General features: G+C 35.8%; 3 protein-coding genes across 14 annotated transcripts in view; 1 reads left to right on the top strand and 2 right to left on the bottom strand.

Moving 5' to 3' along the window:
* Positions 1 to 277: 277 nt before the first annotated feature.
* LOC143152071 (uncharacterized) lies at positions 278 to 3,167 on the top strand. The gene is made up of 4 exons (XM_076321751.1): positions 278 to 765; positions 1,198 to 1,317; positions 1,388 to 1,474; positions 1,626 to 3,167. The coding sequence occupies exons 1-4, from the start codon at positions 693 to 695 to the stop codon at positions 1,766 to 1,768; spliced, it is 423 nt and encodes a 140-aa protein (XP_076177866.1). The 5' UTR covers positions 278 to 692; the 3' UTR covers positions 1,769 to 3,167.
* On the bottom strand, positions 2,909 to 13,965 carry LOC143152070 (fibroblast growth factor 1). 2 transcript variants are annotated; one of them, XM_076321750.1, is made up of 5 exons: positions 10,948 to 11,308; positions 10,625 to 10,872; positions 4,638 to 4,825; positions 4,410 to 4,513; positions 2,909 to 3,664 (listed from the first exon to the last, which is right to left on the bottom strand). In XM_076321750.1, exons 2-5 carry the CDS (start codon positions 10,840 to 10,842, stop codon positions 3,476 to 3,478), a joined length of 699 nt encoding a protein of 232 aa, XP_076177865.1. In that variant the 5' UTR covers positions 10,843 to 10,872; positions 10,948 to 11,308; the 3' UTR covers positions 2,909 to 3,475. The 2 variants fall into 2 exon arrangements, with proteins under 2 accessions (XP_076177865.1, XP_076177864.1); XM_076321749.1 differs by lacking the exon at positions 10,948 to 11,308 and adding an exon at positions 13,590 to 13,965 and having other exon boundaries at positions 2,915 to 3,664.
* Positions 13,966 to 22,569: 8,604 nt separating this feature from the next.
* The window catches only part of Smash (smallish), a 243,138-nt gene continuing 237,934 nt past the window's right edge, over positions 22,570 to 27,773 (bottom strand). For 7 of the 11 annotated variants that reach the window (XM_076322698.1, XM_076322695.1, XM_076322702.1 and 4 more), the window contains 6 exons: positions 27,246 to 27,568; positions 26,380 to 26,620; positions 24,913 to 25,115; positions 24,577 to 24,749; positions 24,064 to 24,228; positions 23,546 to 23,941 (listed from right to left, as the gene is read on the bottom strand). In XM_076322698.1, coding sequence (XP_076178813.1) covers positions 23,916 to 23,941; positions 24,064 to 24,228; positions 24,577 to 24,749; positions 24,913 to 25,115; positions 26,380 to 26,620; positions 27,246 to 27,568 — 1,131 coding nt within the window. In that variant the 3' untranslated portion in view covers positions 23,546 to 23,915. The other 4 variants (XM_076322704.1, XM_076322701.1, XR_012993583.1 and 1 more) reach the window with 3 other exon arrangements.

Below are 27,773 nucleotides of genomic sequence, written 5' to 3'. Positions count from 1 at the left end.
TACATAAGTAGTAAGTATGAGCGTAAGTATGTAAGTATGAGCGCTCGTCTAGATAGGAATACTATCAGCTTTTAAGTACATATGTTTATTTTGTGTAATTGCATATTTCTATTTAATTCTTGTAAAACATGGTGTTCCATTTTCAATTTACATAACGAACAAAATGCCAACGATAAGAAAACAATCTTTAATCACAATTTATGTATCTACGCGTTTCACAAGAACGTGCTTGTACTCTTTTTGGTGATATCTTTCCATTCGCAGGAAACAGTTCTATTTATTTTTTACTTATTTGAGACAAATTTTTATCGTAACTTTAATGCTGTTCAATATCTCTTTCATTGCGTATAAAGTAAAATATCAACTTTTTAAAAGATACCATAACCGATAGTGAATTGAACCGCCTGCAGGTGTCAGCGAAAAAGCAAATGGCGTATGGTGTCACACGATGTTAAATCGTTCTAAATGTGCTGCTTGATTTCAAGAATTTTGTTCTACCAGTTTACGATCTGGATAATCCCTGTCGGTTAGCGACCAACGATCGTTTATATTTGATGTTCTTCCAGCAGACGTGCCACCAGTTTCGTGTGAGTTTCGCGTGAAAATCGATAAACTCGGGTCAAACGTCGAACCTTGCGCGCAGGTTTGCCTGTCGTGTGTTATTTCTTTCATCGAGGATCTTCGGCGTCAAGATGTCTACGTCTGTGACAGCGAAACTTCAGGATGACATAAATAGTATACCGTTGGCCGATGATGATCCTCAAGGTAAGGAAATATTTATGCACGTTTTTGACCCAATTTTCCTAATTTTGTTATCGCAACTTGCTCGATTATAACCTGCCTATACTTCGTTCTTACATCTATAGAATATTTAAATTTTAGTCGAACGTTGCTCTTAAAGTATCGATAAAAATTTAGATTAGTGGACCATTGGTAGATTGAATAGAATACATGTATTGATGCAGATTTATCTACCTTGCAATTGTTTATCGGAATGATTGTGTTCCTTCTTTTGTTGATCAACAAATAGTGCAGTTTCTCGTAAATCTTTTTACAATTTCGGAACAGAGTGAAATATCATTGAATTTCTGTCCTTTTAAATTGTATAATCTAGCAACGTAAAAGAAATTGGTTATTCCAGTCGATTGTTTGCTTTGATTGAATTCAGTGACGGTTATAAATATTTTGAATGCGTAGTAATTATTCCCGAAGAAGAAGTTTTGGATAACAGCTGTCACATATCTGACGCATTGGGCAGAGGACGCAGCATGGATTCTATCCCATCTACTTTCACAAACGGAAGCTGTAGTCCTAATAGTTAGTTCCAAAAGCTTACGTTGTTTTGTTGTAAAAGTATTTGTAAAAACTCAAAGTGATCTTGTCGCAGGTTTAGATCCAGATATTAGTCCTGATGAACAGGAAGAGAAGGCGAGGTTGATTGCTCAAGTACTCGAACTTCAGAACACTTTAGATGGTAAATAAATTTTTAAACTATATAGTCTTTGTAAGTATTGCTAAAGGGTATAATATAGTTTTAAGGATAATAGTTAAAATTATTCGTTATGAAATATCAATAAAGGCTAAATGTCCTTGTTACTAGTTTTAAGTAGGTACTTTTTGTTCAGATTTGTCGCAGAGAGTGGATAGTGTAAAAGAGGAAAACTTGAAATTGAGAAGCGAGAATCAAGTACTGAGCCAATACATTGAGAACTTAATGTCGGCATCCAGTGTTTTTCAATCTACCAGCCCCAACACCAAGAAGAAGTGAATCCATGTCCTTAAATTAGAAAAAAATTTCGAAGAAACAGGGATCTTGAAATAATGTGATCTTTAATTATCCATAAAAAGTATGTACGCGCATTTATAATTATGACTGCCTTATTTGACAAAAGAAAGAAGAAATTATTGTAGATATAAGAATTTTTAAGATGGCATTTAATATTCTGTGCTTATTTGGGTAATTTATGCGTTCCACAAATCTGTACATACTTTTTATGGAAGAAACATTAATAAGCGAAGATTTGCTTATTTTTTTTTTAAATTTGCTTTCGAATCATGTCCATTTATAAGTCTATGGTTCGAATCTGCGCGTTGAAAATTTATGGTTTTTTAAGTCACTGCATACGCTTCTCGCTTACAAAGCAACGCGCTTATAATTCTTACATATTGCCAAAGAATTCCATATTGCATTTTAATAACTTAGTTGCTCTTACTAAAGAATCTTAACAATTCTGATCTGACACCGTTTTATGACATCGATCGACGACGTTGGCTGAAAATTGTAAAACGGAGAAGGCATTTTTAATCGTAAAAATCATACGATACACGTAAGACCTCGTAGCCGAATATTATTTTCTTAGCACTTTTTCAAAGATACGTTTATTTCTAGTATTTTTTGCGTTCGTCGAAGTTGACTGCTACCAGCATATTTGATATTTACAAATAAGACGCGAGGGTAATAAGTGTTTGTAGTTACCGTATTTAATCAAACACCGATGTTTTTTAATTGAAGCTTTCGCTTAAGAGTTTCGATATACTTGTATGCAATGTATCTAGCTGTACAAAAGAGATAAGAAATAGTTATATATACAAGTACATATAAATACAAGGTGTAACACGTGAGTTGGTTACCTAGATTATTTTCAGTGTCAACTGACTGATTCAAATTTTCGTTTGATAGTTTTGTTCAGTTGGATGTTAATAATTAATATTACTCGCACAATGATGATGGAAAATGTACAACGTTGAAAAATTCAGACAAAATATACGATAATCAGTTTGTAGGTTTCTCTGAATCAAACTATTTCAGGCAAATAAAATTTGAGTCGTTCCGTTAACTCCGAAAATAATTGAAATAATTAAGTCATGTGTTTCACCCTGTATATTATATTATACATAATTACGATATACATATATTGAAATATAGATTGATGTTCGAATGTATGCTGTAAGCAGAGTGTAAGTTTTGATCGATAAAACTTGACGTACACTTTGCCTGTGGCGTAATCGATCAACGAATATAATTAAAAGAAAAGAAAATGTACTGCAATTTGAAACTGCAACTTGCGAAAAAGTTTCAGTTGAAGGGCACAAGCAGAATGCACAATCCCAAATTATTCCGTTGTTGATTAACACAGTGTTATAATAAACATTATATTCTATTGGAAGGTAACGAAGTTATTTATTCATCGTAAAAAGTATCATAAAAATTCGTGCTTAAATTATTCTCATCGATTTGAAACCCGATATTCGTTGTCGCTAAAAGAAGATACACACGATATCGCTTATAAAATTTTCGTTGAATTATTTTATACAATAACCGTTGATTTCTTCTCGTTATATTATACAGAAAAGAATTACATCTATCACTTTGTTAATACAAATTTTTAATTCTTCTTTGATCCGCACAATCTTCCCGAAAACCTAATAGAACGATTGATTTGTAGTACGCAATACAAAATGTAAGTCGTAGAAATTAGTCTTGCCGTAAAGCTAAAAATTGTATTGCTTTTTGGCCCCAACGTGTTTTTTGTCCTGGCTTTGCTCGTCCATTTTTCTTTATTCCTATCCACCATCCGTGATTAGCGTATTTTCGCGAACGAAAAGCATCGTAGGAACCGACATTCCATTGCTCCCACTCTGTGTTATCTTTGTTCATATTTGGCTGCAAAAAAACGAGCAATGATCAGCGAATGATTTGTCACCTACACTTTTAAAACAACTACTTCCTTTACTTTGCATTTTATATTATACATTGCTTATAGAAACATTGGGCAACTATATTTCATTACACATTAATGAAAGTAGAGGTAAACAAATTTTTTCTTTACTAATGTGAAAATAGATCATTTTAAATAATCACATTTAAAATATTTTATTTTATGCTAATATTTATTTTGTATCATTCTTAAATACATGGAGCTACATCCAGACTCCATTGTTATATAATAAAACTAACGGTATACAAATTTTTTCTCTGCCAATTTAAAAGTCAGTTTTCGTTTCTTTAGTTCGTTTATAAATTTAACGAAAGAATGCACTTAACCGTTTGATATATTGATCATAAAATTCTTAAACTTTGACATTTAGAATTTTCAAGAAATTAAAATTCATGTAGAAAAAACACGTGGCGGTCTATCTCACTTTTTAACACTTTCTTATTTGTGAAGCTAACTAATTCACACATACGTATCGTGAATTAGGCTCTAATTATTTTATTTCTTAAATTCGTTTTATTTGTTTAACTCGAGACGTGTAAGTTGATATTTAGCTTTCAGTAAATATCTCCGATTCGACATTGAATGCATTGATAATTTATGAATTTTATTCTACGTTGATATCCTGTACTTTGCATCGGTGTGGTAATTAACTATAATAACAGCTCTCAAGGTTGAAAGTTTTCATCTTACCTCTCCGTATAAACGACCCTTTTTGTTGAAAGCCAAATAGAGACTAGTTTCGATGCTTTGTACTCGAATCACGCCAAACGATACTGGTATAATGTGAAGCAGGGCTAAAAATGCACAAAAACAATGAGAATCATTTTATTGGAAATATATTTTACACGTGTTATCGTTCATTTTTAATAACCACGGGCTTCGATCATTTAGAATCTTTATTACTTTCATAATAATTACCATGTGGTTCATTAGTGCCACTCAAACCACGAATCCTTCCAGAAGCTGTGATAGCAAGGTGGTAACCAGTTCGACAAAATAATTTGATTACCAAACAATTGTATACAGGATTTTCTGCTGGTTTTCTCGGGTCCCACATTACACAGGGTGGTTGTTTAACTAATTTGGATGTGATGTAATGGGAAGTGCTGTAAAATAAAATTGAATATTTAGAATCGAATATATCGCGTGAGTCATCTAACTAGAAGATTCTAAATTATTCTTAAATTGTTCGTTCCACTAGAAAATGTTTCGAACAAAAGTTGCACGATATACATGGGATTATGTTTCGATAATAATTAATTTCTTGTTATCGTGTATTTTTATTTTTATTTCTCGAACAAAGTATCCAAAATTTTATTCTAGAATTTAAAAAAGTATTTAACTCTGAATAAAATAATATTAATGCGTATGTTTATCAATTTGAAGTTAAAAGTTACTTGGAATTTACATACACAATACTGGCTATATATACACAGAGTATTCTTAAAATATACGGTCAAACTGTGCCTAGTGTAATCTAAGAAGTATAGGAATGCAGTATCGAGTAAACAATTTTGACATTTTATTTACAATCGCTGATATTTTCGTTTATTAGAAAAACATCTGTATTTTTGTTTAAATTGATTGCATTTACCCAAGGATAATTTATTTATCATTTTCTTTATATGACACTTTTCTTTTAAATCTATAAACAACGAAATATTACTTCGAAATGTCATAATGTAAACATTTTTGTTTTTACTTTTCGAATGTAGGTCTTTTTAAAGTTGCATATTAGAGTACTCCAAGTGTGTTCCTTGAGTAAAAACAAGCTTTGTAATATATAATCTTAGAAATCGTTGAAATATGTGATATGTTATTTGTCTTGTAAAACTGGTACTATCATTCTTATCGTTAGTCATTCTGCTAGCGTATTTGAGTAAAGTCAGATAATGTTTACGCGGATTACATTTTATTCGAACGTCTTTTTTACTAACGAAGAACTTTCAGTATCTGTATTCAAAAGAAAATTCCAGATCTACACTAATACGACAGTGCTTCGTGGATAAAGTTTGAATTAGGTCTGGACGAACACACTATTTATAGAGACAATAATAGTGTATTAACACCGGATTTATTTTTATCCATTGTAGCAGTACATCGTGGAATAAATATAAGTATCGATAAAATTTGCTAAATATACACTTTTCGGATTATAATCGATTAAAATGAAGTTACCGCGATTATTGAAAAAGATAGGAAATCAGTTTGTTGGAAGTTACGAAAAATCGACTTTCTCTGTTCTTCCGTAAGGTCCATGACTCGTGTATTATTTATCACATATTTTATTCAAAACTTTCCAGTTTTCTCTCCTTTTTCGGCGCTGCGAACATTGTATTTCGAAGCGACTTTCAATTCTTTCGCAATTTCTCCGATAGGATTATCTTTAATCGCGAAACACGACAATTGAAGAACGCTTTCAAAAAGAAACTTTACTGAATTTACACAATGCTTCATGAAATTCAATTTCAAGAGTAATTAATGCTCCGTTCGCGAGTGACCTTTTCCACATTTCTCTTTCATATACCCAAGAATCTTTAAAAATTGAAACGAAACATTTGCACAATTAAAACCAGACAAGAAGATCAATCCCTGTAATTTCTAAGGTCTACGACCTTTCATCGAAACAATTATCCCAATTAAACGTGTATCCATTGTATCGTACATAAATTAACAAATTAAAGATTCACTACTGTCCCCACGTACCTATATTGTATCTCTTCATAGCTCACAAATAGGCATGTTTATTATACAATTGTCCGATTTAATATAAATGTTAAACAGAGACACCTTTGAAAACATCCCGTAAATATTTATTTGAAATATCTCGTACCTCGGCAATATCCTGGACTTCGAAACGTTCTCGAACAAGATTTACTCTCGTTTGATAATAATGTACGTTCGAAGTAGTAAAATAAATTTTTACAAATTCACGTACACATGTTACAAGATACAGAAGTCTTTAGTTTTATTATCAACGACGGTGCATTGTTCGAGACCAGTGAAACAAATACGGTAAAGACGGGGGTGTGGTATAATGGTAAAACTAATGCGAACCGACACACTGTAGTGTGCTATTTATAACATACCATTACGTTTGGAAAAATGGGCCGATCGACTTTTCAGGTCAGCAGGCTTCGTGAATGAAGCGTGCTTCGTTGCACCGTAGACGTTTTCCAACCCCGTTAATTTTAAACAGACGCTCGAGGGGAAGAAAGGCAATGTCGGTAGACTTCATCCAAGAAACGGAACGTCAACTGATAGTAATCAAACTAATGGTACCAATAACGAGACACGAATACGTTAATACATTTCACGCGTACATAAATACGTGCAGATGGTACGTGACTTTCGTGAAACGAAACGCAACATCTGTCGTTTGTAGCCTCCGACGTGAATAAATTAAAAAAAAAAATACTTGGGTAAAGTTGCATCGAAGTGTGCCGAGAAATAAAAATATTTCTAATCTTAGAAATCGATTTTGAAACATTTCCTCGAATTCTTATAAAGGAACATTGACCCTTTGGAGTAATCTTTACGATTACATTCCAGGGAATAATAATTTTAAACAGATCGAAATTTTATTCCGGTTTATCATTGACAACGAACACTTAACTTGAAATTATACCAAAACTTTCCTTTATGTGAAAGTATAATACAAGTGTTATATTTGATGTTTCCAATAATTCTTTTGCAGTCATCTCTTTAGAATACAAATTTTGTTAGCAATGGAGGAAAATCTGTATTTACAAAGTACTTGCAATGGCAAAAGGCTCTTAGATTATACATTTTGAGTAGAAATAAACCACAATCTGATCTTTAAGTAAATATTACTTAATCGTATTGACTTTTGAAATATTTTTGTCTTGAAAGAGAACCAAAGATTTCGAATCGAAAGATGATACGTCGCAGTGATTTTACAGAGTCGACAGGGGGGGGATATAAAAATATTGCAATCGTTTAAAATTCAGCATCGGTCGAATTACGTCTTGACATTGCGCAAAGACGCCCCCGTTAATTACACGTGGAACGTGCACAAGATCTATTTGTTGAAACTCGAGCACGGTCGTAAACGTCGATCCTAATTCCGCGTTGCACGTCGTGCGTGTGCTTTAATGCAATTCGCGCGGAATTTCAGACTCGTCGGTTGCCACGGTTCTCGAATGCCGGTAATGATATAAAGCGGCCGATACCTACTGTACCTAGTGACCCTGCGACCATGCATATATAGAGCAGAAAGTTAATCGAGTCAAGTGATCAATCAGTGCATATCGCATCGCGTATCGGGGGGTAACTTCGCGTTTGTCGTCAATGTTGCGATCAAGGTACGCCTCGTTTCGTCGTGAGGCTGCAATTGCGCGAGTTATGTCACGGTACGATGCGGAATTACGTAATAAATTTCGATCGTCGATTAAAATTATTTCAACCCAGCTACGTTGGTCCCTTTCCATTCGTTTCCGTTTTTCTCTACACTGTTCCGTGATACGTAGTTCAAATCAGAGGAGAGGAAATTCGATGTGTAAAATGGTACGGGAAATGCGAAATGACATTTTTTTTACCAGTCTTCGTTTTCGAGAAAATCGAGTTTGAAAAATGCACCGAGCACGCCGTGTGTCGTTACAAGTATTCGCCGTGTTTGTGCACGGTACAAGGAAATGGTATTTTATAATGTAGAAGCTTTTTTATCTGAGGAAAAATATTGAGAATGATTTTGTAATAAAGGTAGGTTGATTTTGGTGCGTGTACCATATATGTTTTTTCTATTCGATTATTTCGAAATAGAGACTCGTGGAAAAGACGTTATTCTACATTTTGAATTTATTTATTTCGAGATGAACTACTATGTTCAAATTTTTAGGCACTCTGTGTGAGTGATTGTCTCTTCTATGATGAAAGATTTTTCTTTCTATGAAAAATTAAATAACCTTTGTCTTCTGCGTTCGTTTATCTTATCGAATAGTTCAAAGGCAGGATTTGTGATTATAATCTGTGACCTCGATATTCAAAGGCTGCGTAAGGGCGTTTTGCCTCAAAAAATATTATTTAACGAACAACTTTCGTTGAATATTTTTCTTACATTTTTTTCCTCGTTTCTCTCGAAGATGTTCAACGCAAAATTGAATATTTCATCGTGTATAAATCGCGTTATTGATTGAACAGAACCGATCACGACTTCAAGTCTTTTCAGTATACCGAGTACTAAAGATCGTTTAACCCTAGCTGACCTAATTTTTATTTTTAAAATTATTAAGGGTCCTATTTATAACCCTCGCGCCTCGAGGTGAATAGGTTTTAATGTTTGCCCAAAACCTTTGCGCAGTATATTATACCACACTTCCGTCATCGACTATGTACTCGTACATAGCACCAATTTAATTAACTCTCACCTCACAGCCAGAAGTTGTAAACTATTTAGCCAACAAAATTTGTCAAGCTCTTCACTCTCTATCGCACGAATTCTATTTTATTTTTTTTCTTTTATATCGCCAAACAAAATTATTTCTCCATCCTTTATACGTCCACGAATTAATTAATACTCAAGCTAGATATTTCCGTAAAAAATATTCCATAGAATGTTAATTTATTCTTCGAAATCATCTATACTTTAAAACTCTGCTTGCGCTATTTTTTCAATTTTGTATTTCTTTTTTTATTACCATTGCGACTTTTCTAGAAAATAAACACGTATATATATATGTTTATTAATACATTTCCAACCGAATGATATTTTTAAATATTTCTATACAAGTTGTACAGAATATTTAACTGTATAGTTAAATACTGTATAGTTTTATACTACTGTATAGAACTGTATATAATATATATATATATAATAATATATAATATATTATATATAACTATACAGTATTTAACTATACAGTTAAATATTCAATACAGCTTGTATAGAAATATTTAAAAATATAATTCGGTTGGAAATGTAAACGTTTATCGACTCAATCGTTCAATTAATTCTCATCTGTCAAGTCGCAAGGTAGAGCGAAAGATTGATAAATTCAAGTTGACTTTATAACGCCACAAAGTAGAAAATGAATCCGGTTAAGTGATCGATGAACCCGTTACTTGTTTGCCATAGTAATCGCGCCTCGTTCGGTATTTCTCTTTTACAGCTCGTGTCGTCGACAATATCTTTTCTTTTTTCCATTTCGAGGATAAATTAATTTCCCACCGAGATTCGTCGCGAGTATTTAAGGTCGTAGGGGGAATAATAGCAAATTTAAAACTGTTAACATCGCACCCGCCGGGATGGAGAGTTAATCGATTCGCGTGATTAATGAATCCTCGTTGTAGTACGCGTTACAAGGAAATTACGTTTGCAGGATTGCAACTGCGCGGACTTGGTTCGCGGAAAACTCGTTGTAAAATATGCAATGCGTGTTCGTCACTGTCAGAAACTCGTATATCATACGAAATATTAACCGAGGGATTCGAACGATTTTCTTGTTTCACCTCCGATCGCTCGACCGTGATATTTACATAATTGTATAAAAACATAGGCACATCATCGGTGCTTTCACGCTAGGGAACATTAATAATCATTACCACATCGTGCCCGTAGATCACACCTATGCACGGTCCAATGTAAACGGTAATTAGGATTTCCAAATTTATATCAAATCTTACCCGAGCAACGTTCTCAATTATACGCAGTTTAATTATTACGGAACATTGTTCAACTCGATCGTGAACAACGTCCAAGTCGTTTTAATTATTGACGAAATTTTAATCCAAATATCCACGACGGATTGATCGAACAAACTTCGCAAAACTTCGTGAAACTTCGTGAAACTTCGCGAAACTTCGCGAGGCGAGTCCAACTCGACAAATACGTAAAGAAGTTTACGAAGATTCGATTTGAACGGTAGCTACTAATTACTGGCAAATACCCATTTTCGTCAAATTTCACCGTGGTGGTCGGATGTCTCCTAGTTTCTCTTTTTCCTCTGCGATCTCCATTGATCTCCTTTTCGTTCACCGTTCCTTTCTCTTCGGCGATCGATAGATCGGAATCGTAGCTGTCATCGCTGCAACTGTCATCGATGTCGCTGCATTCTTCGTCGCATGTCGGCGCTTCTAAATTTTCGTGGATCCAACGAAGACTCATTCTCTTGTGGTGATCTTCCTCCCTCGATACCTGAAAAGAAATTCTTTTTATCGCTCAATCGAACGAGAAATTGTCAATATCGTCTCGCGTCAATATCAAACTTACTTAAATTTTACACACCGGGATATTACGGTGGCAATGTATGTTTTCGATTTATCTTAACTTTCAACACGGTAGAAACAAACGTTTTAGGTATTTATCTTTTTATCCGCTTTTAGTTTCCCTTTTACGTAATCTTTTTCTCGTGGAATTTGAAAGTTGTGGGATACATAGTGGAAAGAAGAAAATAAGCGTTAAATGTAACAGAGAATTGTACGGTTCAAGATTAGCGGTAGTTTCGGTCTGTTGAAACGAAGTGTCTGGAAAAACTGGATTTTACAATTTTACAAAACGTGTCTCAATCGAAGGATCGCGAGAACGATATTATTTAAAAAGAGAAAATATCGAGACACGATAAATGTACGGTTTATTAAATCTGGTCTACTTTGAATCTCGTTTGAATTAATACCGTAAAATATTCTTTAAATTTATAACGATTCAAATATAGACGAAGTTTATGATTCATCGATTGCATTTCATACTTTTTCTTCCCAATGGAACAGTTAGAAAAAGGCCATCTCTCTGGAACAAATAGAACGAGCACAAAGGACTAACGGTGGTTTCGGTCTGTTAATGTCCGATTACAGTTTTAAGAAAACAATGATACGGATTCGTGTGTCAATTAATACAACTTTCGTATACAGGTTCGAAACGTTTTCATCGATATTTATCTGTCAAAAAATATGCACGTTTATTAATTGCTTCGTGTAACTGCAACGAGGATAAAATAAATATAAAATGAAGGATTTTATTTATTTTTTATATCTTTTGCTCTGTATTTCTGCGAGGTAGAATGCAATCGATTTATTATCTTGACGGATAGTAAATTTACGTACCAGAGATTATAAATTATATGTCATGTTATCGAATAAGAGTATTTAAGCGATTACTATGAATAGCTCTCAATTTATTAAGTTCGAAGAGTTTCTGTTTGCAATTATAAATAAACATCTTTTAAATAGAAAACATCTCTAAATATCTTCGTTAATCACAAATGTATATAAAAATTGTTTATTATAAAGATAAACTGTTTGGAAGCCCAAACGTAGTTAAAATTTTTCTCAATCTTATTTTTCTAGAAATTACAAAGTTATCGACTTTTTTCTTTTTAAAATAGATCGATTTGTTAACGTTTTTAACGTTGTTAAAAAAATAGTATACTTTACAATAAGTTTCTTTCGATAAAGCATGTATTTTATTCGACGTAGTTAAACGTCTCACTTTTGAACTATTTATTTTATTCTACACCTGAGATATTTCGAGAAAGTATCCATTCTTCGAATACCTTTCTCGAATACCTTTTATATGCAGTATGTCGAGAAAAATCGATGTATTTAAAAAAAAACATGGTTTCGCTTAAAACAATGTGAATGACCTTGAACTTAAAAAAAAAATGCTTTTGAAGAAAATAATTTCACGATAACTGTTTGTCTTTACGAACAGTTTAACTTTGTCCCGAATAATTTTTCCCATCGAGGATAGGAATAATTGTTTACTTTGAGAAAAATAAACATTCGTCGTTACATTAGTAATATGCATATTACGTTGTCTCCGTAAACAAGGAAGACATTTGAGTATTTGCATTTCATCGGCCCACCTTGTATATTTCTTCTTTAGAATGCAATTCACGAATTGACTCGTTGGTAAGAAATTCTTGAGCAACGTTTACGAATCTTAAAATACTAAATAAACAGCATTCTCTGTTCCTTAACTCGCATCTTGCCTAGGAATTCCTGTACGTTTAATTAGATGTACAATTCACTTTCCAATTGAAGGTAGAAAGCTAGACTTTGCTATTTTCTAGCGATAAATAAATCTGAATCTTTCCTTTTTTGACGGCATAGTTTATTCACCAATCTCGTTAATGTAAAATTTCTGTATTAAGTTCGAAAAAAAAAATATTGAATAGGTATCGATTTATGTCTTCCGGTGCTTAGTAAATGCACAAATTTCTGCACGTTAATTTAAACATTGATTAAAATATCGGACTACTTTCTAACGTTAAATAAACCTGTCTCCGTTTTCGGACGCAATTTATCCAGGAAACTTGTAATTTCATCAACTTTTATTCTGTATTTTAAATAAAATACTAAATAAAAACTATTTTACGTGTATTTTAAATAAAATAGTAAACAGACACTATTCCACAAGTACGTTCTTCGACGCGTATTTTACACGTTGGATAAAATATTAATTAGGAAATCAAACTGTTCCATTTATTCACTAATCGACGCAAAATTCTTAAGCTACATTAACCTCCCCTCGCAATAGTAAAATATTTCTTCACTTCGAGATAGATCCGATCGAGACTAAATTTGAAAAAATTAACTTTGCAAATATCGTATTCTGTCCAACAGTTACTAACACAAATATTCATTTACATCTCATAATCTTCCCCTGTATTAAAAAAAAGCATACACAAACTCTCTCTTGAATAAACAAAAGACTAAATTTCTTAGAAACAGAAGAACAAGTAAGATTTCGAACGCAAAAAAACAACCGAATTCGTTTCGTCGATAAAATAAAATACAAAACGCAAATTCTCTGTTAAGAAAATAAAAGAGTAAAATCATAAAAAAATGTAAAAGGTTCAAGACACGTGAAATCTAATCAATGAAATATTCATCGTCCCTCGAGGCGCAACTTACCGAGAAACACCTGGGTACCAAGTCTCCTACCGAACTTCGTAGTTAATTTTCCACTCGACGACGTCACGGCGCGTATAATTCCGATAGAAACACAGCGGGTAGGACGACACGCAGGTTTCGCAACAGTTCGTAGCACGTCGATTGACCAAGCCGTGTTCCGTTTCACGGGGTCCACGAGCACATTGTTCGCCGTTGTACGATTCACTCGCCGCCGATGGACGTGCAGACGCACCTACCTACCTAGGTGCTCCGCGTTTATCACACGACTGAGCCGACTCCGGCGGGCCTCGTTGGATAATACTGGATATGACGCCGGTCTATTGGTAGACGGCGTAGTCAGCACTGGCCAGCAATTCGTGGTAGACTAAATTACGAAAAAAAGAAGAAGAAAAAAAAAAATGGAACACGCGCGCGAAACCCGAAGAACGCGAAGAAAGATCTTTTGTCCAATGGTGTGCCCGCGCGATTCTGCGAGCGTCGACGAATAAGCGTGCCAGCCTATTAACGGTAGCACTTCAGCGAATGTTGACGTTTCGTAGCTCATTTGCTACGCGCCGTTAACTTCGCCGAAGCTGCCTACTCGTGTTCGCCAGAACCAGAAACTTTTCGGCACCCTTAACGATCCGTGGATCGTTATTCTCGGAGATACTTTTCGGTCGATAATCGAGACAAGTGTGGTTTTAAATACACGAAGTACTTTCGATTGGCTTTCGTTTTCAGATCTACCATTTTGGGAGCATTTTTCGGTTGAATTTTATTCAGAGGAAATGTAATACATGGTTCGAGGTAAAACATTGTATTCCTCGAAGGCATACCAATAACCAAGACAAGTGTGATTTTAAATACACGAAGTACTTTCGATTGGCTTTCGTTTTCATATCTACCATTTTGGGAGCATTTTTCGGTTGAATTTTATTCAGAGGAAATGTAATACATGGTTCGAGGTAAAATATTGTATTCCTCGAAGACATACCAATAACCAAGACAAGTGTGATTTTAAATACACGAAGTACTTTCGATTGGCTTTCGTTTTCATATCTACCATGTTGGAAGCAATTTTGGGTTGAATTTTATTTTGAGGAAATGTAATACATGGTTCGAGGTAAAACATTGTATTCCTCGAAGACATACCAATAATCAAGACAAGTGTGATTTTAAATACACGAAGTACTTTCGATTGGATTTCGTTTTCAGATTAGGTTAGCCTAGATTTTGGGAGCATTTTTGGATTTCTGGAAATCGAAGAAGAGAAGTTAAAGAACAGATGGAGTAGAGTTGAATTTTATTTGGAGGAAATGTAACTCCGCATTGGAATCTTTAAATTTATGGAAATGATAATTGAAGAAGAAAAGTTAAAAAATTGACTAAGAGAAATATTTATTAGGACGAACATGAATGTTTAAATTCGAAACAAAAGGAAAATTTTCTATTCTTGAAAGAAAGATGATCATTTCGATCCACTGATTTTGGGATCTTTAGAATTCTGGAAACGATTATTGAGAAATAAAAGTTAAAGAGAAGATTAAATTGTATTGGAACGAAATGTATATTATGGTTGTGTCAAATACGAAAATATTAAAATCTAGACGGAAGAAAAATATTGCATTTCTGGGAAATATAAATTTATTAAACAATTTCTCTCAAATAAACGGAAGTCGTTGATAATTGTAAATAGTCATTTTAAACGTGTTTAAAGAAAAAGAAAGGTAATGTGAAAATCTTCTTGACGCAATGTTATCAAAAAAATAAAGCAAATAATGATTCGGTTGTTATTTTTTCGTCTTACTATTTCGACGCGTATGTTTGTAAATAATTTCTGTTTAGTAACTGCTCGGTGCACACAGTCTTATAAATATGTATCGGTCTTAACCTACATTAACGTCCAATTACCGAAGAGGATCTGAAGCTAAAGTCGAAATGTAGAATTATTTAAATATTTATGATTGCTTTGTGCCCTCTAGAAATTTTCATACAATTATATACATCGGTGAGACGTTTTATCGGTCGATAAAAAATAGAACAATCCTCTCTAAGGAATATTATTATTTTTTAGAAAATATTTTTGCCAAGGTATCGCGTCTCACTTTTATAAAATTTTAGATCAAAAGTGCTTTGTGTATCAATTATTTCAAACTTGGAATTTAAACGTGATTTTTGACTGGATTTTGTTTACTAATTCGTTTATCGATAATCTACTTTTTCAAAGATAATTTTCTTTCTTTAAGTACATTTTGGACTAATGTACTTAAAATATATTGAAAAAAATCGTTGCACGAATTCATATAACACACATATAACACTTATGTGTAAATACATATTGTACATCGTAAAATTATCGACTTTACAATATTATGTAAGTGTATGTACGTTATTTTCGAGTGGAACATACATTTTCAATGTAATTTTCAATCGAGAAATATGCTGTTTTAGAAAAACCTTCGACAGCAGAAAAAAAAAGCAAATAAATCCAAGCAGTATTTCTCGTCATGTAGTTCCTGCAATGTCACGCGTCACGAAGAAGAATGGGACCGTCTCTGTCGACCAATACCGGTCGTTTCTGTATCGGTAAACGAATATAAATGAATCTTTAACTGAATATAAAGAAACCCATTTTACCTCGATAGTCATCCAAGATAAATCAACGAAAAACATTACCACCGAAGAGTTAATTTGGGTCAATCTTATTCTGAACAAGGACACAATGGTAATCTAATAACGAGGAAATTTAATATCGAAGTTTTCGAAATGAGAATTCAATTGTGAATTTAATAATGCGTTTTAAAATTACTAACGGTTGAATAGTAAATATTTTATAAACACTTATCCTACACAGATCTACACCTCTAAAGATTTCTCGATTCCAAAAAGATTTTCATTTTCCTTTCATCTCGAACTTAGAACTTCTTTAAAAGTCTACAAATCTCAAGATCGATCGATGCGTGTAATCTTCGAGTACTTCGAACTTCGTGAAACACACAGATAACCGTTACAGTCTATTAATAACAATCGTAGCTGAACTATTTTTAACCCTCTTTTATATTCTCTATAAATATTACGCGCGTTATCGATTATTTACCTGTGACACAGATACACTTCACGCAGCTTTATTTTAACCGTATAGTGCAATTAATTGACTCCCACGAGTTCAAAGTAACCATAATAGTGACTTAACGAACGAACAGGATACGATGGTTATTAATACACGGGAGCCCGTCTGTATAAATTTCTCCGCGTGGAAATATGAAAACTCGATAGGAGAAAATAGTTCCTTAGACATTGATTAACATATAAAATGCAAAACTAATTCCCATCGTATCGTATGCATACGTATTGGACGTAGTCGACGAGTTAGTGTCTTCACAATGTAACCGAGTCTAGTCTCCGGGGGCTCGTTAACCGCTATGGGACATGTCGCGGTTCCTTGACAAGTAACAACTGTTGTGGTTAGATGCCTGCACACACACAACAACCATCGCTTCTCGCTGCAAAACTTCTAACCGGATTATCGATGACCAGGGTTCAGCCGTATCGTTTCGCGTGGTTAAATGTGTTGGAAGTCTCTTTCGTTTTAAGTTGTCCTTTTCTCATTGATGCACGCGGAAACATGAGATTCGTAGACTTCGGATAACGTATAAATAGACGTCAATGGACGTCAAATAACAAGGATACATACCACGATGAAAGATACTCGAACCTGGCCTCTGGAACCTTTCTCCGCAAAATGTCCATCTTCTCTTCGAAATTGCACAATCTTGAAAAAAAGCTCGAAATGAATCGTTCTAACCGTTCGAAGGTAACGATATTGTTCCAGATGCTCCCCTTACAAAAATCACCGGGCACGTAAACATTTTTCACGGTCAATTCTGTAAAATTGTTACATATTCGGCAGTGTAATTACTAAATACTAAAATTGCGAGATTCAGCACGTAGGCTTCTACCATCGATTAATTCAACAGCGAAAAGATTAATGAATTAACTTACGCGAAGGTAATTAGTGCCGGAGGTGATCCAACGAAACCTTAACGTTCGTTTTTGCTATAGTAATTTGTCCACGGGAATAATCGTTATAAAAGAATTGTCCGATTTTATTCGAATTTTGTTACGATAATATCTTCGACACTTTATATTTTTCAATCGTAAACGTTCGAATATTTCCAGGTCACGCGACGTACGGGTTAAACTGAAACCTTTAAGAAAATTGTAACTTTGCCGTGACCTTAATGCACGCGTCAATTATGCGTATGTACAGCCAACGTTAACCGACCGTTTAATGTGTTTGGTAATTAAGGGTGAAACGTGTTCGTGAAACACTTGTTTGCCGAGGGGACGTGGTTGCCACGGTTGTTCCATCGAAAAAGTGAGTTCGCTTCTTGTTCGATTCACGCTCGAACGTTTTCAAGCATGCCGGAGCAGGTGCGCGCCTATTAATAGAGACTATCCGAATTAACGATGCCGATAAACCGATTGGATGGCGCGTGTGATTTCCTGGCGATGAAGTAGCCATGGTTTCCGCAAACAATCGACGATGATTAGGTGTTACACGACCGACAACAATCGACTGACACCGACACAACTATTTCTCGAGCAACCGTGACTGTACTTACCTGTACAGAGCAGAGAAAGAATACACCAAAGCGTAACTGTAAACGAAGTATTCTTCGTGATCACAGGGTGCGTGTGTATGTGTGTGTGTGTACCAATTCTTCTTGTCAGATACTTCTATTTTAATTCGACATTTATCGCGTCATTCGAGTTCTGCTTCTTTGAATACTAATATTCGTGATATACGAGATGTCCTAAACATAAATAACCACAATGGTATTGTGTTCTCCTTTTTCTAAGGATGAAAAAATAGAAATAGAAATATAGATTCGAAAAAGTTTTTTTCTTCGAGATATAAACGTTATTTGCTCGCGAGAGTATTTTGGGAATGTTTATAATTTATTAAAAGGAATTATTCGAAATGATTTCTTTTCGCAATAATATATGTTTCGTATGTTTTAGAGTCTGTCAAACACGTTCAAACATTTCTGGTGTACTTCGAGTGTGTGTCCAGTTGTTTCAGTATTATTAATAGTATCTATTATTTTCATAAATTGAATTTTTCGGATATTTTCACAAATACAAATCCAAAAGAGTTAAATCAGGAGAACGTGCAAGTTATAAAATTGATTCTAAAGTATTAATTATGTACGTTCAAATATTTATGTAACTCGAAAAATAACTCATCTTATTCAATTTATAACGTTGTTTTATTACATCAAGTTAATTAAATAAGTCTACGTATTTGTAAAGTATTGCACAGATATAAATCTTTAAAGTCGAGCACATCTCAGTGTTTCAATATTTTTCTGATTCACTGTAAACGTTGCTGTATCCTATTATTTAATCATTCCTAAGTTCTAAAACTCTTTAAGAACCCAAGCAACTATTACAAGAGGTTATATTGGGTCAAATGGGTCATATTGGGTCAAATAGAGGGTCGATGTTGTCCTAAATGTTGCCTTGACCTATTACCTCCTTCCTCCTAAAAGAAATCGAAAGATACATGGTTGCGTGCAAGTATTACGTCGAATCGATTGTCCATCCGACGGGTTAATAATTTTATGCTCGACAACGATCTAGGCGGTTCGAGATGCTACGCTCTAGTTCAGGATTCGTATTGTTTGTGTTTAACGGACTGACACACGCGTGTTTCATGCGCGCAGGCTCTGTAACGGTGCCGGGAGATCACGAAAAAAGGTTATTGTTTACTCAGCAATGGGAAACACGGCGAAACGTAGATCGGCACGCAGAAGATGGTTTAATTATTCAAACGAGTTAATCCCGAGATCCCATGAACGCGATGGTGTTTGGTTCACTATGCATAGTTTAACAGGGTATTCTACTGTTTGCAAATGCTCTAGATGTACAACGAGTCCTCACTTTTTGCGGTCAATTCGTTCGAAAAGCTTTCCACGTAAATTGAGACGTATAAATACGATGTATCGAAGGAACAAAGAAAGATCAGTCTCGAATTAAGAAAAATGTGATACCACGAGTATAGTTCTTAGCCTAGTCACAAGTTTCGCGAACGTGACGAACACGTCTGACCCAACACGAGTTGAAATCCCTTTCAGAACTGATTTTTCCTTTTCCCAGGAATACATTTGACATGCAATCTGAGTTTCAAGAGTTGAGGAAAGTTAAACCGAACTATGTATACTCCTCTATGAAACGATAGATATCTAAGCTAAACGGATCTAGGTGTATTTCTTTACGAAGAGAAAAATTGAAGGAACAAAATTTTATTTAATATTTAGATACAAATGCACGTATAAAATATGAGAAAGGACATAAGTTGAGGGGCACAACAGCGTATCTACGAATCCGTGTAACTCGAGGGTTCTCCGTACAGAGTGTTCCGCGATAAAAAAAAGTGTTCGACGAAGAAAAATCTTATATAAACAACGAGCTAATTTAACTTCGTTATCGGGATACAGTCTAGAAATAACGATACGTTCAGTTATCGCGTTAGGTAAACCTATTGACTTTGACGATCCCTTCGGATCATTTTGTACGGGGTTCAATGAAAGCGAGGATATATTTAAATGAAATGGCTGATACACACGAGCAGTCGATAGGAAACGTCAACAAGCTGTTGTTTGTGTTAGCAACCATCTTGCCTATACCGAGTGGATACGGTCAATGGAAGCATGTCTATTTGCGTCCATAGAGGTGTGAGGTGCTCATTTTGAACAGTACGTATACATATCGGCAGAATATGTCAGTGCAATTTCAAACAAATCGTTCGGCAAATTGAAGTACTCGCGTACGATTAGTTACGATTTATGTCGATGAACATTTTACATCTCGAAAACCAAGGTAAATCGAGCCATGGATTGTATAACATTTTTTACTTGGAACAACATTTTGAACATGGTCTGTATTTTATTATTTGTGCTCGGAAATTATAAAATGAACTGGAAGTACATGATTTCGGTTTTAGAACTTATAATTCACGTAGTGTACTAATCTTTCTAGCTAGATGCTTTTATTTTAAGACAACTTTTTCTTGTGTCATCTGAACTACACTTCATCGAATCATGTTTATGAAATACATCTCTTAAACTTTGTTTTATCCTTGAAGCTTACTCGTTTCTAAATTCCAAAACTTCCTAAGGATATAAGAAACTCCTACAGAAGGAACATTTCGTGACGACATTGTCCTAAACCTTGTATTGCCCTATTATCTGCTTGTTTCTAAATTTCGAAACTTTTTAAGAATCTAAGTAACTCGTATAGAAGGAACATTCCATGTCGACATTGTCCTAAACTTATCTTGTCCTATTACTTCCTTGTTTCGAAATTTCAAAACTCCTCAAGATCCTAAGCAACTCCTACAAAAGAGACATTTCATTTCAGAATTGTGTTAAACATATCTCAATCATTAATAAAGAACATTTTCCTAGTCCTTGTATTTCCAGAATTGCAACAGTCCATTATTCTTAAAATCATTCACCGTGCATTAATTTTTGTAAGCAACTCATCCAATACACGTACGCCATGGAATTTGAGTTCTACCTAGTGCCACATATAGAGACAAGTTTATCATCTAACTATTTTTTTATTTCATGTATATCATGTGGTAAATACAGAGTGAGTTATTATAAACCAGAACTTTATACAATTCCTCTAGACCATTGATCTTGCAAAAAAAAATGTTCCATGGCACGTATCTTCTAATCCAGGTGATACGTCAAATAATTCTTAATGTTATATATTTGAAAAACGTCCACATTTTCGTGCCTTTGTACTGTATTTTCACTATAACTTCGTTCAAGATCTGTAAGAATATCCATTTGTTATTTCCTTGTAGTGTATCAATAGAGTAATGAGTTTCGAATTACCGAAACTCGTGAAAAAGTCGAAAAGGTGACTGGTAATTCAATTCCTAATGACTAGCTGTGACGCAGTCACGGTTACAGATTCCATCTCCCTTCGACGATGGTTTTCCACGATTACGCAACACGACCTAGAATTAATTGTTTTCAAGGAAATAGGGTGCGGCGAAATGGATACCCGGCTGCGTGTACGTGCATTACGCTCTATTTGTTTACACTATCATATTCGCGAATTTAACGACATCTCGGGCCACTGATTCGCTCGTTTTTGTGTAATTCTATACGATGGAACATTCCGTGTACTTAAACGCGATGCAGCTGACGACTAAACATATATCATTCCTTAAACTTTATCGTTTGTTGATTTTTTTAAGGGTCACGATGTTCGAGACATTGAAATTTTCACTGTAGATTTGTGACGTTTTTTGTGACGTTTTCGAAAACCATTTTTCTTCGAATGTTCCATAGAAGAAGATTCAAAGAACAGAATTATGTTTTAAGTAATGAAATATTGTAACAGTGTTTAGAAAAGAGCAAATTTTAATACATGTTACGCATGCTTGAGGTCGTTTTATTCTTCTTTAGACGCACGTTTCGCGGAAGGTTCGAAGTATGATGCGATACTTCTCGCAAGAAGCATTTAATCGAAGATAACGATTCGAAAAAGTCAAACATTAACATTCATGATATTTCGATCGTACTTTGTAACGCATGTTTTGCGATACGCTTTTTGCCGAGAAAAATTCAAAAAGTAGGACGATATGTTTCTCATCCGGCGCGATCTATATTGATCCGCCGGGAAACAAATCTAGCAAGGTTTATTTGTTCGTTCTATATTAAAATCTCCATTTTTCAAGTTCAACGACATTTACCTTCTTGGTATACTACGTCCTCGGTCGGTGCTAAACGTACCCTGCCGATGAGTCACCGTGAATTCTTTTCTAAAATTGAAAAGTCCACGGGTACTTATTTGCATCTCTTTACCCGCAGTGTAATCAAGTGCGTAAATTACCGTGTAATCAATTCGAAGATCGTTGTCGCTGTAAAGAAGGATGTTTACACGGCAGGAAATCGAAGCAACGAGATAACGGTCCATGGTCGCTATAATAAACATTTATTCTCGATAATATAAAATTACATGTTGCAATAACACGAGACCATATCATACAATATTTCACAATAGTAAAACTATGCGTCCTCGACGCGACGATGAATGCGCGGACGAGTATCCATCGATCGCTAGGGAACTTGCACATTGTCGTATCGCGACGAATCGAGTTTTCGAAAGAAGAGAAACTCGCGCTTGAAATCGCATCTCGGTTGTATAGCTACAGTCGGTCACTGTATCGCGCACTAGTCAACTAGAATCTAAACGATCTCCGCAAGAAGGAGAGACGATCGTTCGTGTTTTAAGTCGAACGAATCTACTGATTTGCCAAGCGTTTAGGAAAAAAAAAAAATAAAAATAAAAGCTCCGAGAAGAGAAGACAGTGTAGCGGGGGCTTGGAGATGGGAAAGGTTTCGTTATTATAGCCGTCACGCATCGGGGATTTCTCATAAATACCACGGGATAACTATAATACAAAAATATACAGTGAACTCTTTTGCCGATATTACGCTAACGCACGACGCATTTTTAATAATGGCCGACAACAGCTGTCTCGTGATTCGTCGTATCGTTAGTTCCCTATCTTTACGCTAATTACATAAATACACGTTTATTTACACGTCCTCTGTACGTCCTGCTATGGTTGTTAGTCGATGAAAACAAATCGGCGTCACTTGAAATCTCGATATACTTCGCTTTCGGTCGAAGTGCACAGAAGTAATACACGTCCTATGTAAACCGAGGACTCCGCGTCCATTCCTCTGGTTCGTTACGTCCGTCAATGTTTATGTACAGAAAGAAGAAGAAAACTGGTTGGTGTCACGGTCGCGCGTCACCGGTAGCTAAATGGTCAACTATAACTTATAAAATATAGCCGAGAGATGCTATATTCAAGTTAGTCAGTGCGGTCCCATTAGCCACAGCTCCGTGGTTTCACACGCAACTGAACTTGACACCTGAAACATTAAGATTATGATCGTATGAACTTGACGAAGTAACGGAATCGAAAAACATAAATCTTTGGAGGAGATGCAATGTGGCACAGAGAGAGGGAGGATTTGTTGGATGCAATTGTACGTAACATTCTTGAAGTATGATAGAACCCGAGGCTGAAAACAAGAGCGATAAACCGAAACTATTGATAATTTACCATAGAGAGTACAGAGATGAAGTTTTATTAATTATAAAAGAGTATCCGTTGGATGCAAATCCTGTGTACTTTATGCCGTTAGAAGTATTAAGAAGGTTGTGGCTTCAAAGGCTAGTGGAAGCTAGTTCGAAGAGGTGCTGATTAAGTTTTCTTTGAAGTCTGTGCACTCGAAGTTTGTTAAGAGTTCAGTGCAGAATGTTGAGATGTCCTCCTGCAGCATTATCGTGTGAATGTGTAAGCGTTCCACGGAGAAAACAAGATTTTCGTTGTAGATAATTGGCATTCGCTTAACGTCGATCTTAGATATTAATAGCAAAAGTTAAATGTGGCTACCGTCGTCACTGGAGTAGCAGTTATGGCAGTGGAGCTTGTGATTCCGAACGCGGACGTCTGTTCCCATTAGGCCGTCGCCGAGCCGCACGTGGCACACGCAGCATTTGAAGCACTCCATATGGTAGAACAATCGCAGACTTTCGATGATCATTGCTGCACCTCTACCTAACATCGGAGAGAAAAGCGGTAAAAATTCGTTTATACTTCATTTAAATCGTCGCGACTGTTTTGTTTCAATGACCGTAATGTATACCAAAGAATGGAGTAGAAATTACAATAGATTCTTTGTAACGATTGAAACCGATGAATCAATAGTTTGAAATCCTAATAGTGCAAGCTTCGAGCAAGTTCAAATTTTACGTTTTACAATTTCGCATTAACTTTCTCTGCTGATCTTTCCTCGTCAATGTCACCATTGAAAGTACGAATAATATATATTTGTTTGATCACGATACACATTATTTTCGTCACAATGCATCTCTAAATTTGTTAATTTCGTTGCGTTCGTTGTACCTAATTCGTCTCCACAGTGCGAGCACTTTTTCTTCCCACTGACGCTTAACATCTTTTCTTGATTCTCGGGATTAATTGGCGGTGGTTGTTGAGGTTTTTGTTGTTGCAAGACGTGTTGCGGCGATTGGTGTTGCAGCGGGGAAAGGTGCTCGTGGCTAGTACTGTGTTCGAGTCTGCAAATGAAGAGAAAATTCAATTTATCTTAACTGTCTCGAAGTTTTACCCGAACTTAAATTCTTCAATTTCATCGCGAAAGGTATCGCCGGGTTTTTTTTTCGTTCAAAGTATGTCTTTTATACGGAAAGAATCGACAAAGATCTTTATTAGAGTATTGACCTTCTTCTTGTTGGTAGAGGCTTTTCCTGAGCTCTGTTCTGTACTCTTTGTGTAAGAGTTTGTATAATGGAATCTGGTAATGGTTTACTGTCCGTCCTCGTTGGGGCCATGGCGTAAGGAACGGACGTTCCTGTTACGTGCATTTGAGATTTCCGCGCTGGTGATCGCTGATTTTTCTCGCTAATCCTTCTCTGTTCCGCTTCCTGTAACACGATATTGCAGCGCCGGTAATATACATTATTATCTCTATTATTAGGTTGTAACGTATGAAATGAAAATGTTCGTTCGTTCGCCGCTACTTCTGTAACGTTAACATCCAGGAAGATCCGCAGTAAATGGTGGTACCAGGAAGATTCAGAATCACCATCATAAAGATCATCAAACTTACTACAGATATTATTTCTATTGTCTTTGTTACTATAGTAAAAAGCTTAAGCGACTGTTCTGGTTCAGAGAGTCATTCTTAAGACGATGTTAGCAAATTGAACATAAGAAACGAACCATTCAACAAAAGTTACCAAAGTTTCACGCACATTTTCGTGCTTCGACTAATTGTGAAAAATATTTCAAGTGATTATCTTCCATATTTCACAAGATAGAGACCATCGCGTGTATCGTGTTTCGAAATTTGATCAGGGTTTTTCCAGTTACTTCTCGACTGTGAATTACAGATAATTGTACGAGAATCTCGAACGTTGCTGTCAAGTGGAAGGGATGTTCGCTTATTTGATTATTAACGAGGAAATTTGGATGTGGAAGGAACATATAGTCGTAATCGTATAGTGTAAGAGTTTCTTACTGGACTGGTCACCCCGATTGTTGCAAAAATCTCGATATTTGCAAAGTTTCAATCTCGTTTTACGTGAATTTATCGAGGTTCTGCTGTATTTAAAAGACGAAGAAGAGAAGAGAAACGAAGTAAATAGCCAAACGATCAGAGAAAGATAATTATTCTATTTTTTTACATTTGCAAGGAAGTTTTCTTTTGAATTATTCCTACTGCTAAAGTGCAGTAAGGCCCAGATGGAGTTGGGTTAGTTCTTTTGAGAAACGGAGAAGAGAGAAGAGACGAAGCAAGTAGTCAAACGATGAGAGAAAGATAATTACTCTATTTTGTTACACTTGCAAGGAAGTTTACTCCTGGATTATTCTTACTGCTGAAGTGTAACACAATCCACCAGGAACACAACCCAGGTGGAGTTGGGTTAGTTCTTTTGAGAGACGGAGAGAAAGATAATTACTCTATTTTTTTACACTTGCAAGGAAGTTAACTCCTGGATTATCCTTACTGCTGAAGTGTAACACAATCCACCAGGAACAAGACCCAGGTGGAGTTGAGTTAACGAAGTTGGGCTGCAAGGAAGTTTACTCTTGAATTATTCTTACCGCTGATATGTAACACAATCCACCATGAATAAGACCAAGGTGGAGTCGGGTAAATTCGTTTAACAATTAGAAAATACTCACTTGGATGAGCCAATGTTGGTAGTTCAAGTCGTGAGCGCCTCGTGGCACGTCGCTCTTCCTTCGTTGGACCCACTGGTCACTTTGAACGATTCGTGGTCGAGGAACTGCGCTAAGTGCCTGCAACGTCTGCCTGCTCATCTGTTGACCAGCGTGGCTGGAAAGGGTCGTGACCGATGCGCTGTGTCTCAAAGGAGCGTCCACTTGTTGCGGAATCGAATCCGCGGATGGAATTCTGCTGTTCCTGTTCATTTCAACGAATCACCGATTAATCAATCGACGCTCCCTGCAATCCTCTCTGCTGACTTCTCTTCGAACCTGACACTCAACGTTGCTAGGATTTCTCTCGTAAGAATTGTACACGGTCGTATCTACAGTGCTGTGTTATTTCCTTTTGTTTTTTCTTCGAACGAAACAACAAATCCGGATCGAGTATCCAAGACGCTGCACGCGAGAAATTTCAATGCTAAGTGCGATCGAATTGCAACCGAGGACTGGAGCAACCGGTACGACGTGTTGCGCGGAACATGTTACATCAGATGCAACAAAGCGGAAACTATCGGCAGGAAATTAAGCGACACAGTGCGTATACATATATTCCGCTCCTAATTTGCATTTCCTGCGGGCGAGCTGTTTAAACGCTGATATAACGATCTTGTTTGTAATTCGAGTAATCGCGTATCTTGCCGCGCGAACAGAAATCTTTCGCGTGGTATAGTTTGTTTTCGGAACAAGAAATGTGACATCGATTCACGGTACGTTTTCGTTCATCGTGTTTCGTTTCTCTTCGCGATAAAGGACACGAATTGTTTCGAACGAAAGGAACGATTCGAATTGATACGATAATAAATACAGAGTTGTATAATTACCTGATAGTGACGTCTCGTTGTCTCTGTTCGATCAAACGCAACGGTTTCGCCGGTGGTATGGGCGGCGGTGGTGGTCTTCTTCTTTGCACGTCCTGCAACTGAAGATTGGGCATCGATGACCTGTAATTAACCGGTGGCTGATTCTTGTACTGTTGAACATTGTTCGCTGAGCTATGCGCAACGTCTAGCAAGGATTTCCATTGTTCCTGCAGTTGCTCCGCCAAAGACAGTTGTTTCTGTTCACGGTACGCCAGGTTGTTGCGTTGTCGTTTCAATTCTTCTTGCTCCAATTGAAGCAATTCTCGTTCCACTCTGAGAACTTCCTGCACGAAGGAAATTGATCGTACAACGGGCTGTATTCAGCGCGTGTCGTTAATTCGCGCGTTTCGTTTCGTTTAAAAGATGCCGCGTTCCTCGAATTATTTCATATTATGTACACATTCTTCGTTGGTATTTACGTCAACGAAACATCGACAAAATTTTCAGACAATTTGGAAGTTCGAATCATTTAATTTGACAGCTGCCTCG

This window comes from Ptiloglossa arizonensis, chromosome 10, assembly GCF_051014685.1.
Source record: "Ptiloglossa arizonensis isolate GNS036 chromosome 10, iyPtiAriz1_principal, whole genome shotgun sequence".
NCBI lineage: Eukaryota > Metazoa > Arthropoda > Insecta > Hymenoptera > Colletidae > Ptiloglossa > Ptiloglossa arizonensis.
Note: the sequence above shows the minus strand (reverse complement) of the source record. Positions and strands in the feature narration are given on the sequence as shown.